The sequence below is a fragment of the Miniopterus schreibersii genome, assembly GCF_964146895.1.
Source record: "Miniopterus schreibersii genome assembly, chromosome: 20".
NCBI classification, from domain to species: Eukaryota; Metazoa; Chordata; class Mammalia; order Chiroptera; family Miniopteridae; genus Miniopterus; species Miniopterus schreibersii.
The window spans coordinates 13,724,952-13,738,298 of NC_138122.1; the positions used below are offsets into that span (position 1 = coordinate 13,724,952).

Sequence of the window (13,347 nt, forward strand, 5' to 3'; positions counted from 1 at the left end):
TGCTGGGGGAGAAGCCGCGCAGCGAGCCCTGGGCGAGCCCAGCCCAGCCCAGCCCGACCCAGCTCGGGGCCGCGAGCGGGTGCCCGGGGGTGTGTGCTGCACCGCGCGCGAAAGCGAAAGCTGCTCTCCGGGCCTCGGGCCCTAGCAACTTCGCGGCGGGCGGCGCGAGGAGGAGCTGCACCGAGCGCTCCTGGGGATGGTGAGCGGACCCACCGGGTGGGCAGCGGCGCCCCGCGCGGTGCTTCCCCAGCTATAAATAGCTCTGTGCGGGGGCGGGAAGATGGTGCCAGCGCTTTGCGGGTGCCCAGCCTGCTCACAGCCCTGAGCCGGGCCAGGACCTTGCCCCGAGGGAGTGGGTCGAGGGCCCCTGGCACAGGGTGGGGTGCGGCACGCGCAGATGGGGCCACGGAGGAGTTGCCAGCCGGGCTCCCCCGACGCACTTAGTTGTCGTTTCAGCTTTTCCCCTGGAGGGGGAGGGGAAGGGGAGGGACAGCCTGGCAGTTCTGGAGACCCAGTGTGCAGCGTCTCATTTGGCAGAAGAGGCTGGAAACAGCGGGCGTGCCGACTGCAGGCAAATTGCAGGCTTCCCCAGCCCCTGCCTGTGCTGGGGATTCGTTACCTGTGGATGGCGCGGGGAATCCCTTGCCCTCGGCAGCCCAGCCTGGACCACTTGTGCGGGGAGGGCAATGGCGCCCCTGGCGGCCTCTGTACAACCCTGCGACCAGAGAGGCCAGCCCTGAGGGGTTTGCAGTGGAAAGAGGACTTCCTGCCCCCAGGGGTGTTCAGTCTGTCCTGCTCCTGGTGTCACCCCCAACCTTAGGCCTGGAGCAGATCGGTGGCTCTGAGTGTTGTAGGAGAGGTAGGGCCGTTAGCTTCTCAGGACATTAGGAAGATGTGGAGCTGACACCTGGAAACAATCCTGGCCCCAGAAGCCTGAGGTTCCTCAGTGGGGTGGCTCCTGAAGGAAATTCGAGCCATCTGGGCCGCTGGTGGGAAAGGGGCTGCCCTGCTTTCCTGCTCTCTCTGCCCTGCTTCACCTTACTTAGGGGCAAGCAGAGTGGAGTGGGAAGTGCCGGGTAGGCTGTAGAGCTGAGTTTGCTGTAGGCTCATTTCCCTGCTGGCTGTGTGCCCTGGAACAAGTCTTTCCCGGTGATGTGTAAGTGAAATCATGTGTTGGAGAAGCTGGATAGTCACCCTGTGAGTACTTTGGCCTCGGGGTCTTGGACACCAAGTGGTCTTGCTGTTTGGGAGGTTCATGTAAGTTTGTGGATGACAGGTGTTTCCCCAAGACTATGGAGGGCACTGGTATTCTCCCCAAGGCTGCTCCTGACCTCAGGGCCTTCAGTCCAGATTCCATCCTATTCTTGGTTGTCCTAGAAACAGCAGAAAGTTTTTGTGCTTCTCTGGGGGAGAGAGGCTACCCCAGCACCACTCCGCTGCTGAGGGGCTCCCTCACTCTCTCCAGGGCCTGCCACCCCCACAGCAGCTGGTCCTCAGCAACAGCCTGCTCCTACAGCCCCACGCTGCTACCCCTGGGAATGGGATGCCAGCAGGCTCCCACCCTCGCCTGTTTGAAGCTGAGTCACCACTGCACCCATGCCAAGGGGGGAGCGCTGGGGGAGGCTATAGGAATCCTTCTGCTAGGGGGGGAACTGGCTCTCCTTCAGGTGCTCGCAGCACTGTGTTCTCTGTGAATAGGGCTGTTGAAGCTCGGCGCCCCAGGAAGCTTTGCTCACCTGTCATACCTTGGCACATGGGCCTGGCTGGGAGTTGGAAAGCCCAGGAAGACAAAGGGCCCAGGCCCTGCTTCCAGGAGTGCACCTGCTGCTGCCTAACCACCCTCGGTCTCCTCTGGGATCCATCCTGAGGAGAGGGTGAAAAGTTATGTGGAAAAGACTGTTCAGCCTGCATTCTTTATAATAAACCTGAAGACTCAGACCCAGATACCCACCGGTAGGGAACTTGATGAGTAAGGGGATACCTGTGGGGCGATGCGCTGTGGCCATTTTAAATGATGGAGAGTTTTCGATGATGCAGGAAAATATATGTGCTGTACTTAGTTAAAAATTAAGATAAAAAGCACACACTCCTTTGTTCCTTTTGCTCAGGACACCCAGGTGACAAAGGTGACCCTGAGGGCTGCCCATGTTCTCCCCACTTGGGAGAGGCTCCTCTCCTCCTCTTCTGGCTCCTGCTCCTTCTTGGTTTCTCTCTGGCTTCCCTGATTACTCCTCCCCAAATTGTTGCTTTCTTGGCTGTTACCCCTTGTAACTGCCTCTTCCGTCCTCTCAACCTGGATGGTAACCACATGTATCTGTCTCTCTGTCCCACTAGTAGGGACCTCCATTGGGGGGCGTGTCTGACTCATCCATGTGACCCCAGGTCCCTAGGGTAAACTTGGCTTTCTGTACAGTTTCCAGGCTGGAAAGGGGAGGGCAAGCCAGGCTGACCTGCCCTTGGGGACCCAGGGGCCACTTCAGAGCACTCCTCCCCAGCGCCCAAAGAGCACTCATCTGGGCATAAACAGCTTGCTTAGACCTTGGCCCAGATGCCACACTGGGAGACTCACTCAGAGCTCCCTAGAGCTGCACCGAGGTCGAGCAGATTTGGAGGCCAGGGTTTGTGACTGACCTGGAACATTCCTTTTCAATGGGCCTGCCTCCCTCTCTACCTGGTCTGACACTCATGTGAGCGGGTTACCCTCTCCCTCAGGGGAGTCTGCAGGAGCTCCTTGAGACTTCCTCACATCTCAGAAGTTGTGAGCACACAAGGAGGCCAGGCTTTGTTCAGGGGCCTGGAGGTGCTGGTGAGCAAGAGAGACAGCCTCTCCCGTCTACCTGCCCGTCCCTAGGCAGCTCAGAGCCCAGGGGACTGTGGTAGGGCACACCAGGATTCAGGCCTTTGGGACTGGCTACTCACCTCGAGAGCTGGGTCAGCCATGGAACCAGCTGGTAGGCAGAAGGCCCCAAGCAGACATAGGCCCCTTTGGATTGGAGAGCCAGAGGTGAACTGGAGACAGGAGGGTCCACTGCGTGTGGCAGACTACCACCTACCAGCTGCCTGGTCAAGCCCAGTGCCCTGGGTCTCTCCAGAGCACTGTTGGTGCCTCACTGCCTTTCCCTCCTAATTCCTCCATGAGGAACAGTGCCCAGGCCTGGCTCCTTCAAGGCCTTGCTGGCTGCTCCCAGGTGTGGTTACTTGCTCCTGCCTGAGCCTTACATGGTGCCCAGCTGGACATGGCCCTAGGCACAGTAGAGTGGGAAAGAGGCCACATTTGAGTCCATGGGTGTGGCAGCAGAGGACAGTGGGAGAAGCCCAGTGGAGTCCTGGAGACTGAGACGAGAGGCTATTCCCACATCAAGGGCCCAGGGGACTTGATTCTGAAGCCTTGGAGGCACTCAGTTGCTGGCAGAGGCCTGTTGCTTCCCATCCCTCTGTGGCCAGCATTCCAGTCCCAGCCTGCCCCTGTCCTGGATGGAGCAGAGCCTGACTGGTCCATGCCTCTCGCCTGCCTTCTTTCGTGCTCTGGCATTTCCAGCCTACTGGAGGGCCTCTGCCTGTGCCCTTGGAGTAGAGGAAACTCCAGGAGGAGCTGTGACTGAAAGGTGGGGTCACAAGAGTGACAGGTTGGGCTAGAAGCCCCAGAACAACCTTGGGATATGCCATCCAGAATGGCCTGAGCAGTAGCCCAGCAGAGAGTGGTGGGTCTACTGTGAGAACTAGAACTACCTAGATGAGTGGCCTCAGGCTGCCAAGCTTCGAGTTGGCCCTGGGCCTGGTGAAGAGGCTGTGCCCAAAGCCCCACTGGTGTGCAGGGCACCAGGGATCCAGAAGTATGGATGGGTGGGATCTTCTGGCCCACACTGAGGCAGTGAGGGAGGTGTGGACTGGCCACTTGATCAGGAATCTGAGGGGAAGGGAGCCTCTGCCTCTCCAGGAAGAAGCTCCTTTCAGACCACAGTATTCTGGAGAGAGTGTGAGCTGTGGGCCTGAGCATGGCGTTGGCCTAGCCCCAGGAGCAGTGCTCTGTGACAAGGGGTGTCAGCTGTCCTCACTTCTGTGGGGTGCCAACTGTCAAGATTGTGATGACCAGAGGCCAAGCCTCATGGCCCTCCTGCCCAAGGCACTGGCCCTGCCCTGCTTTCCATCCCCACTTGTAAGTAGACTGTATGTGTGTGGGCAAGAGCACAGGCTGGCCCAGCAGTACCTACCCCCTCCACCAACCCAGCTCCCAGCTTCCCTGTGAAAGTCTCCAAAGTCCCCCAACTGTGGTGGCCAGGGTGGGGGTGGGGGGTGAGGTGGTGGTGGTGGTGGTGGTGGTGGTACTGGTACTGTGGGGCTTAGCTTCTGAAGCTCTTTCCTCAAGAGCAGTGGGAAGATGCCTGAGACTCAAGGCTGCAGGAAGGGTTTGGTAACTTGTGTCAGAGTCTGGGGCCCCATGAATTATTCAGGTGGTTATAATCTGTCTCGGTGACCTCATCTACCAGCCAGAAGCCCTGAACCACTCTGATGGGCTGGGGGAATCAGCTAAGATGCTCCCATTGAGATGCTTGGCACATGGGCAGAGCTCTGAGCCCAGTCCCAGTGCTTCTAAGTGCCCAAAACTGCTGCTGTATGCCCCTAACTGCCCACATCTCTCCAGGGAAGCATCTCTCCAGCCAGGAATTGAGTCATGTGCCTGCGGAGCTGGGAGAAGGGTCTTGGAAGAAGAGGGCAAACAGGCAAGAGTGCTGGGGGAGAACTGAGGAAGGCCTGAGTCATAGCCCCCTGGCTCCGCCTGGCACTAGTACTGCCTTCCCTCTAGGGTGATCCCCATCCCAAACCCCCCTCCTGTGGTCCCATGGCTCCCATGCCCCATACTTTATGGTGCCTTCCCCCTCCCTGGGAGCCCCCTGGTTCCCTCGGGGGCTTCCTAGCCATCCACAGGCACTGGGGAGGGCCGGCTTTTCCTGAGGGGCAGTATGGAGAGGGGTGTTGAGGAGTGGGATGTGTCCCAGTCATCTTGTGGCTGTTGGTATCAGGGCTCTGACTGTAAACACAAAAGCCCAGCACTGCCTGCTTGGGCACAAGGCTTGCTTACCACCGTGCCAGCTTGTGACTCTGTCTGGTGGCCCCACGCCCTCAGGCCAGCTGTCCCTGGAGGCCAGCCTCAGGGCTACAGGAACCTCATGCTTATGTTGTCTGTGGTTCCCTTCTGATTTTCTGTGGACATGTGGCCTAATTTGTTCCGTCTTCCATCCTTCTAGAGATAGGTAGTTTTATGTTATGCCTGCGTGCATGCATTCAGAAAGGAAATGGATTGATAGGGAGCTCTGCTGTGAAGGGATCCAAACTGTGCCCTGAAACGTGTGATGCAAACTAGACCTGACCTCACAGGGTGTGTTCTGGCCTTGGCCCTCTCTGGGGATTAGCTGAGAGCCCCTCAGGAGTCTGGCTCCTGGGCATAGGGACCCTGTGCCTGTCTCCAGAATGATGACTGGCCCGTGGAGAGGCTACGCAGCCAGGCCCACCTGCCCCAGACCTGAGAAGGGGATCCACATGCAGCCTGGGCTCGGCTGCAGTGTAGCAGGGGGGCAGGCCACCCCTCACTGAGCCTCGGGTTCCCCCCTACACAACAAGCAGGTTCAGGCAGCTAAATGTGTTGGGAAATGTGCGTGATTGTGTAACTGTGCTGCCATCAGGTTCCTCAGTGGGATTTGGGAGGGGGATGTAGGAAGAAGGGCGGGGGCGGGGGCGGGAGCGCGACCCCAGAAGGTGAGACAGGTAGGCGAGCAGTGCCATGGTGTGATGGGGAGCGGGTGGCAGGCAGACCTGCCTCTGGGGGCATGCAGGAAACGTCTGAAATGAGGCATTGCCTCGCTTCAGTGGCCAGATGGCAGCCCCTGCTTCCATCGATTCCTGCTGTGGCTGACAGTGTCAGGCTGCCCTGCACAGTTCCAGGTTAGCCCACTTCAGGGCATGGTGGGCCCTCCAGGGAGTTTTTTAGCATGCTGATCGGCTCATTTGGTACCACCCCCCCAACGGAAAAAGAAAACAGGTAAATGCCCTGTGTCTTCAATTCTAGAACTTGGGAGCAGGAGCAGGTGTTAAGGATCCTCTCTACTAGGGCCCAACCCATGACTGTCTGCTAAGGCCATTATGTCCACCAGACCCACCCCCTGACCATCTGAGGGGCTGGCCTCAAGCGGTCCTGGCAGAGTCATAGGAGAATAGCAAGCAAGGAGGGCTTCAGAGAGGAGCTGATGTCACAGATGGACCTAGGAAGACACAGGAGAGCTGACTGGGCAGAGGAGGTAGCAGGGCATCCGAAAAGGCAAGAAGCATGAAATTCATAGCTGTGTAAATGGATGGTGAATGTCCTGAGTGGAGGCAAGAGGTGTGAGAGCCAGCACTGCTCAGACTTCAGCCGAGGGAGCCGTCTGGCGAGGTTGTAAGCAAGGAGGGATGCAGCCACATTACCCTTTTCCGAGCTTGCCCTGGCCCAGGCTGAGTAGATGGATTTGGGGGACAAGAGTGGAAGAAAGAGGCAGGATGAGGTCTGGGCTGAAACAGGGATTTTAGGGGTACAAGGTGTAGGCTTGGGTGCCATGGAGGGCCAGGGGCATGGGGATGACACTTTTGGGTTCCAGCAATGTGAAGAAGGAGCCTTTTTTAGTTAATTAACCAAAGATGAACTGGGTCATCTCCAGAGGTGGTGAGCTCCCCAGATGTGTGGACTGAGGTGGTCACAACCACGCAGGTGTAGAAAACAGGCATTGATGATCCAGGCACCCCAAGTACCTGGAGCCTCCCAAGGCATTGGTACCATATCTGAGGCCCCCATAGCCCCTGTCTCTGCCCACCTCTCAGCCAGGCTGACCCTGAGTCCCTGGCAGGTCTGTCTTCAGACCTCCCTTCCTCTCCCCCTTGCCTGTGCCCTGGCTCCACTGATGTGATGGCAGGGGTGACATAGGAGGAACAGGGCCACTTCCCAGGGGAGGGCCCAGAGAAGTCAGCACCCCTCTCACATACACACCCCCAAACACAATTTGGGGGGGCAAATGTGATCCTTTATTCATCCTTCCTGATAGCTCCCCCAAGGAGGGAATTCCACGGTGGTCTGGATCTTGTGGTTGAGAGCGCGCCCCTCTGTGCCCAAGGAGGAGTGAGATCCAGGAGTAGCAGGGTCACACCCAGATCCCCAGCTGGGCTGTGGCCCTGGGCCAGCCCTGGCACGCGCCTGTGGTGTCTGAGCACAAGGCCGGGCCGTGCTTCCAGTTTTTCTTCTCTTCCTGTTACACCCAGAAAGAAACCAAGGGGCCAGCCTCAGAGGCTTCCCTCTGGGCTCATTCTCCCTATCCTCAGGTGGCGAGGGGCTGAGCTGTGTGTGTGACGTTGAGAGACTCTGAGCTCTGCCCTCCTTTGGTCACTGTGCAAAGCTAAGGGCCTCCATAGGGTCAGGCCCTTACCCAGGTAACAGAGATGGCACCTCTCCAGCCACTGCTGTCACAACAGAGGGTGGGATGCCAGGGCCACACTGGTGGGGACAGCTGCTTGAGGCTGTGGTCATGCTCCCAAGTGGCATCTTTTCCTGAGCTGCTGCAGAAGCCACATATGCCGGGTAGGAAGATGCAGCATCGGTGTTAGTGCCCTGGGCAAGGGTGGCCTCAGCCCCTTGGTTTTGTCCAGATGGGGTTTGGAGGGTAGCTGGTGCCTTCCCTGGCACTGCCAGGGATGGAGGGTGGCTGCCAGCTCCACATAGCCCCTCAGCCTGCCTGGGTGGGGCCTCCATGTCCAGTGTGAGCCGGTGACTCAGTGTGGAGTCTGTGGGGACTTGGAGCTGAGGGTTTCAGATCTACTCTTGCTCGAATGGCTTAGGTCAGAAGGTGCCCTGGCTTCCCTCCCTGGAGTGCTGGAGAGGGTGAGTGCCATGAACAGTCACTGAGCATCCAGGGAACCGGGGCCTGGGAGGGGCACCACCTGGACACCTCGCCGTGGGCCCCATGCAGAGGAGGCGGTGTCGCTCACAGTCCTGGTCCACTCTGGGTAGGAATTTCTCTAGGGTGTTGGCTATGGGGACCTACTTGGGAACCTGCGAGCTCTTTCCAGGCCCCAAGGTCCCTCTGCAAAGACATGACTCTTAATATCCAGGCACCAGAGCCTTAAGCTTGCTCAGGAAGTATGAGCTCCTGTTCACTTGTCATTCACTCCCTGGTTGTCCTTTCCTTCAGCATACCTTGACTGGACCTGAGTGGGTGTCAGAGGCCATGCTGGGTTTGGGGACATTGCAGGAATCCAGACCTTGGGGCAGGCAATGGGCAGGGTGCCCAGTGCAGCAGCAGTCTAGGCTTGGTGGAGTGAGGTGAGGTGGGGGCTCCCCAGAGCCAGCCCTGCTCCAACTCAGCCTTCAGACGGTGGGTTGGATGGGCAAGAAGTGGTGGAGGGGGTCCTGGCCAGAGCCAGCTGCAGACAAAGGGGAGTTAGTGGGAACCACGCATTCTAGGAGCCGCAGGCCATTTTCTGCCCAAACCTTGATTCTCTGGATGCTGCTGGAGGGAGTGCTTGGAGGGTGGGGGGTGGGGGGTCCATGCCTGAACCTGTCTGGCCGGCAACACCTGCCAGAAGTTCACAGTGGCTACCTTTTGACCCTCAGTTTGCCTCCAGGAATTGGGCTTATTGATGAATCTGTACCTGTGCAATGAGTAGGCATTGAGCTTCTCCCTGTTGTTGCATTTGATCAGTTTCAACCTGTGTGCTTCCCATAGGGGACAGATCAAGTGAACATGTGCCAAGAGAGGGTGGTGCACAGCAGCATAGGGATGCTTTCATGCCATTTTAGGGGGAAGCAAGGTGGGGTAGCCACACTTCATCCCCCTTGGGACAGTGAGAGGGACCCAAGGAGCCCTTGGTTGCCCATGTGGCACCCAGCAGCCCCTCTCACACTCCCTCCCCATTTATCCCACAGGGCATCTGGCGGATCCCGGTGGACGAGATCGACCGGCCAGGCAGCTTTGCCTGGCACATGAACCGCTCCATCGTGCTGCTGCTCAAGGTGCTGGCCCAGCTCCGGGACCACAGCACCCTGCTGAAGGTGTCCTCCATGCTTCAGCGGACCCCGGACCAGGGCAAGTGAGTGCAGCACACGCACTGGCTGGAGCCCCTTGCCCCATCTGCCCAGGGTGTCTCTACACAGGTCAGGGCTTCTCTGTTCCAGAGTCTAGAACCCAGACGGCACCACCCCTACCCCGGACACCTGGGGCGAACACAGGCTCTCCCTACTGGATTTGATTTCCCCATTGAGACTCTGGACAAACAGTCTTTCCTTTCCTCCTGCTTCCCCCAACTTGGGGCTCTCAGGGCTGCTGTCAGGTTGTGGGGAAACAGGTGTCAAGTGATAGCTGGGGTATCCCAGGTGAAAGCCAGTAACAACAGGCCAGGCAACTGGAGGGCCTGAGCCTCAGAGGTAACTAGAGATCCCTCTGGCAGAAAGGGTGGAACAGACAAGTACAAGGGACATCCGCTACAGCTGCCACTTGCAGGGGCTGTGGGGGATCCCAGGAGAGAGCTCAGATATGGTCTGGCCCGGCCATGAGTCCTCACTGCCAGTGAGGCCAGCAGCTGTCCTTCATGCCTGTGCACCTCCTCTTCTCTCTGTCTCATTCACCTGCCCTGTGCCAGGAACTGGGAAGGGGCCTCCAGCTGGGGCCTGGGGTCCACTGGAGACAGGCTTGTGAGAGAGAAGCCAGAGGCCCCAGGCTCTCACTGAGCCTGGCCCTGCCCACCCTGTCCCCCAGGGTTGGGTTCTTGGGTGCAGACCCTGGGTAGATGGGCAGGAAGCACACTGAGGGACTAGCCGGTGTTCTCGGGGCAGGGAGGGGCTCGGGCCACCATCCAGCATGCTGTGTGACTCTGACGCTCTGCCGTCCTCTCTGGCCACCCCCGGGTACCTGCAGGAAGTATCTTCGAGATGCTGACCGCCAGGTCCTGGCACAGCGGGCCTTCATCCTCACTGTGAAGGTGCTGGAGGACACACTGAGCGAGCTCGCAGAGGTATGCTGCCTGCAGCCCCTCTCCTCTCCCAGGTTGGGGTCCCCTCCCTGCTATTCATTCACTAGTGCCCTTAGGCAGGTTCCCGTGTCTTCACCTGTGAAGTATCACCCTCCTGCCACCCTAGATGGAAATGTCAACCGTAATAATTCACAGGCACTTATTGAGGGCAAATGTGGACTTGTGGTCAGTGAGAATAATAGTGACATTCCCCAGGCTGCTCTCACCATGGCTCCCTGTTCCAGCCCTGAACTTGCGTAATAGCAGCCGTAATGACAAAACAGATGGCAAAGTTGGCCATTCCCTTGCCCAGCCTGCTTCCCACAGGCTGAGCAAGGCTCTGAGAGCACCCTGACACACGGTCCCTTCTCACCCCCTGAGGCACCCACAGTCCTCTCCCCGATTTACAGTTGAGCACCTGGAGGCCCAGGAGTTTAAGTCACTGGCTTAGCAGGTGGGGCCTTTGGGACCTGAGCCAGAGTAGTCTCCCTGCAGCGCTACCTGCCCAGTAGGACTGGCTGGGCTGTGGTACAGTGCCTCCTGAGACCCTCATCCCGGCCTCTGCACTGGGGGCACATGAGAGCCCAGGGCAGGAGGGCTTGGCTCTGCAGCAGGCCTGGCAGGTCACCTCCCTATCAGACACCCAGGGCTGCCCTGAGGCTCACATTGAGAGGAATGCTGCCTGATGCAGCCAAGACTATTCTCCTGCAGCAGTGCCACCTCCAGAGCCCCACTGGCCCCTCTGAAGGCTGGAGGTCCAGCAGGGAGGGTCTCCCTCAGGCAGATCTCCAGGCCCAGCCCTGGACCGCAAGCAGATGGGCAGAGCCAGAGTAAACTTGAGCGGGCAAACCTGGTGCCCAGGGGTGCTTTATTATGGAAACACCAAAAGACACAGTCTTTTACCTTTGGTTTTCTTGTAGGGGTCAGAACACCCAGGGCCCAAGACCTGTGGCCTTCCTGGAGCCAGGATGACTACCGACGTCTCCCACAAGGCCAATCCTGAAGATGGCCAGGAGGGCCTCCCCCACGCCAAGAAGCCCCCTCTGGCTGATGGCTCAGGGCCGGGGGCTGAGCCAGGGGGCAAAGTGTGTCCCCTTATCCACCGGCCTGTGGCTATGGACGCAGGAGACAGTGCAGACCAGGGCAGAGAACGGAAGGACAAGGAGAGCCCCCAGGCAGGCCCCACTGAGCCCATGGACACGGGTGAGGCTGCAGCTCGCCGCTTGGATTCAGAGCGGGCACTGCCCCTGCCACCAGGCCGCTCCCCTCGGGATCAGGCCCCTGAGAGCCGGCCCACTGAGCTATCCCTGGAGGAGCTGAGCATCAGCACCAGGCAGCAGCCCAGCCCGTTCACACCAGCCCAGCCAGCCCCTGCCACCGCCACCCCCACAGCCACCACCGCCACCACCACGAGGGCAGGTGGCCACCCTGAGGAGCCACCTCCACGCCCTAGCCGCAAGAGGAAACTCCTGGAGGACACGGAGTCAGGCAAGACGCTCCTGCTGGATGCTTACCGAGTGTGGCAGCAAGGCCAGAAGGGTGTGGCCTATGACCTGGGCCGTATTGAGAGGATCATGTCTGAGACCTACATGCTCATCAAGCAGGTGGGTGGCTAAGGAGTGGGTCTGGGTCGTGTACTCATGGAGGGCCATGCTCAGCCTACCCAGGTGTCCCAGCGCCTGCCCTTTCGGGTGCGTGTTAGGTGTCTTTCCCACCCCACCCCTGCTATTCACTTCCCTACATTTGAGGTTTCCTACAGTGCACATGCAATAGGTTTAGGGTCAGAAAAACAGCGAGCATATCAAGGCATGTGGTTGTATACTTTAGATACAGTTTTGTCACTATACCTCAATAAAACGGGGTAAAATATACCAAAAAAAAAAACACCCAAGCTTTAACAAGTCTGTGTTTAATTTTAAAGGAAATAAATCCACTTTACAGAAATCTTATCAAATCCAGGACAGGGAGACAGCACCCCTGAGCCCACTGCTATGACAGGGCTTTGGGCCACTTCTTCAGAGACCTTCGTGGCTGTCCTCTACCGCTTTGTGAAGAGGTTCTGTTGCCCTTCTGATTTTGCCTGCCTTTTTTTTTTTAATGCATTGGGCATGCAGCTTTTTTTTACTTAAAGTGATTTCCAGCCCGGCCAGCATGGCTCAGCTGGAAATATTAACTTTTATTGATCTATGATCCAGGAGATCACGGTTTGATTCCCTGTCTGGGCACATGCCCAGGTTGTGGCCTCGATCCCCAGTGGGGGGCATGCAGGAGGCAGCTGATCAGTGATAACTGTCTCGTCATTGATGTTTCTAGCTCTCTCTCACCCTCTCCCTTCATCTCTTGAGTCAATAAAGGCATAAAAAAAAGTGATTTCCAGTTAGAGCGTCATCCTGATATGTCAAGGTTTCAGGTTCAATCCCCAGTCAGGGCACATACTAGAAGTAACCAATGAATGCATAAAAAAGTGGAACAACAAATCGATGTCTCTCTCTCTCCCCCTTCCATTCTCTCTCTAAAATAAAAAATAATAATTAAAAAAATTTTTAATAAATAAATAGAATAAAATGATTTCCACAGGAAAACCCCCCAGAACTACAATGACTGGCTCAAACAGGCCGACCATCCTCCTATGCAATTTCTTCTCAAACTGTCCATTTGCAGTGCCACTTTTGAGAGTGCCTTTTTTATCACCACCTCACCAGCATCCAATATTAACTTTTATTTGTTTTTGTTGCTGATTAATTAGGAAAAAAAAGCCCTTCATTCCCTGCTATGGGAGGACCCTTCCCCCACATTGCCCACCCCGGCTGCTCTGGACACTCCAGGCTGTCTCACTCACACCCTGCCCGCTTCTCCAAGGTGGCCCCCACAACTCCCCAGCCTTGTTCCCACCCCCCTGTGCTTTGGCTCTTGGGCTCTGAGTCAAATAAGACCTGCCCACCTTCCAGACCTCAGATTCTGAAAGGCCTGCATCCTGCCAGCCTCCACTCCTGGGGATGAAATAACAAGGTCACAGGAATGAACTTGGGATAGCCAGATGGGCCAGAGCTTTGGTCCTAGGGGACAGACCTAGGAGATGGATGTGCACCTGCCCAGCCTGGCGGGGTTGGGGCCCAGGTGTCATCGGTGGGAGGGCCTTCACAGGAGCTGGGGCTGGGCTTTCTGACTTCAGGTGCTTCCTTGTGCAGGTAGACGAAGAGGCTGCGCTGGAGCAGGCTGTGAAGTTCTGTCAGGTGCACCTTGGGGCCGCCGCCCAGAGACAGGTAAGCCTGACCCAGCTTGTGCCAACCTTGGATGTTTCTGTAGGAATGACCCCTGAGT

The 13,347-nt window shown here is 57.7% G+C and overlaps 1 protein-coding gene across 3 annotated transcripts in view; it reads left to right on the forward strand.

Annotated features, from left to right (window-relative positions):
- The window catches only part of CABIN1 (calcineurin binding protein 1), a 117,890-nt gene that overhangs the window by 97,765 nt on the left and 6,778 nt on the right, over positions 1-13,347 (forward strand). For 2 of the 3 annotated variants that reach the window (XM_081122585.1, XM_081122586.1), the window contains exons 30-33: positions 8,945-9,108; positions 9,933-10,029; positions 10,947-11,634; positions 13,219-13,289. In XM_081122585.1, the coding sequence (XP_080978711.1) occupies positions 8,945-9,108; positions 9,933-10,029; positions 10,947-11,634; positions 13,219-13,289 (1,020 nt within the window). Of the gene's footprint in view, positions 1-8,944; positions 9,109-9,932; positions 10,030-10,946; positions 11,635-13,214; positions 13,290-13,347 lie in introns of all 3 variants that reach the window. The other variant, XM_081122584.1, reaches the window with a different exon arrangement.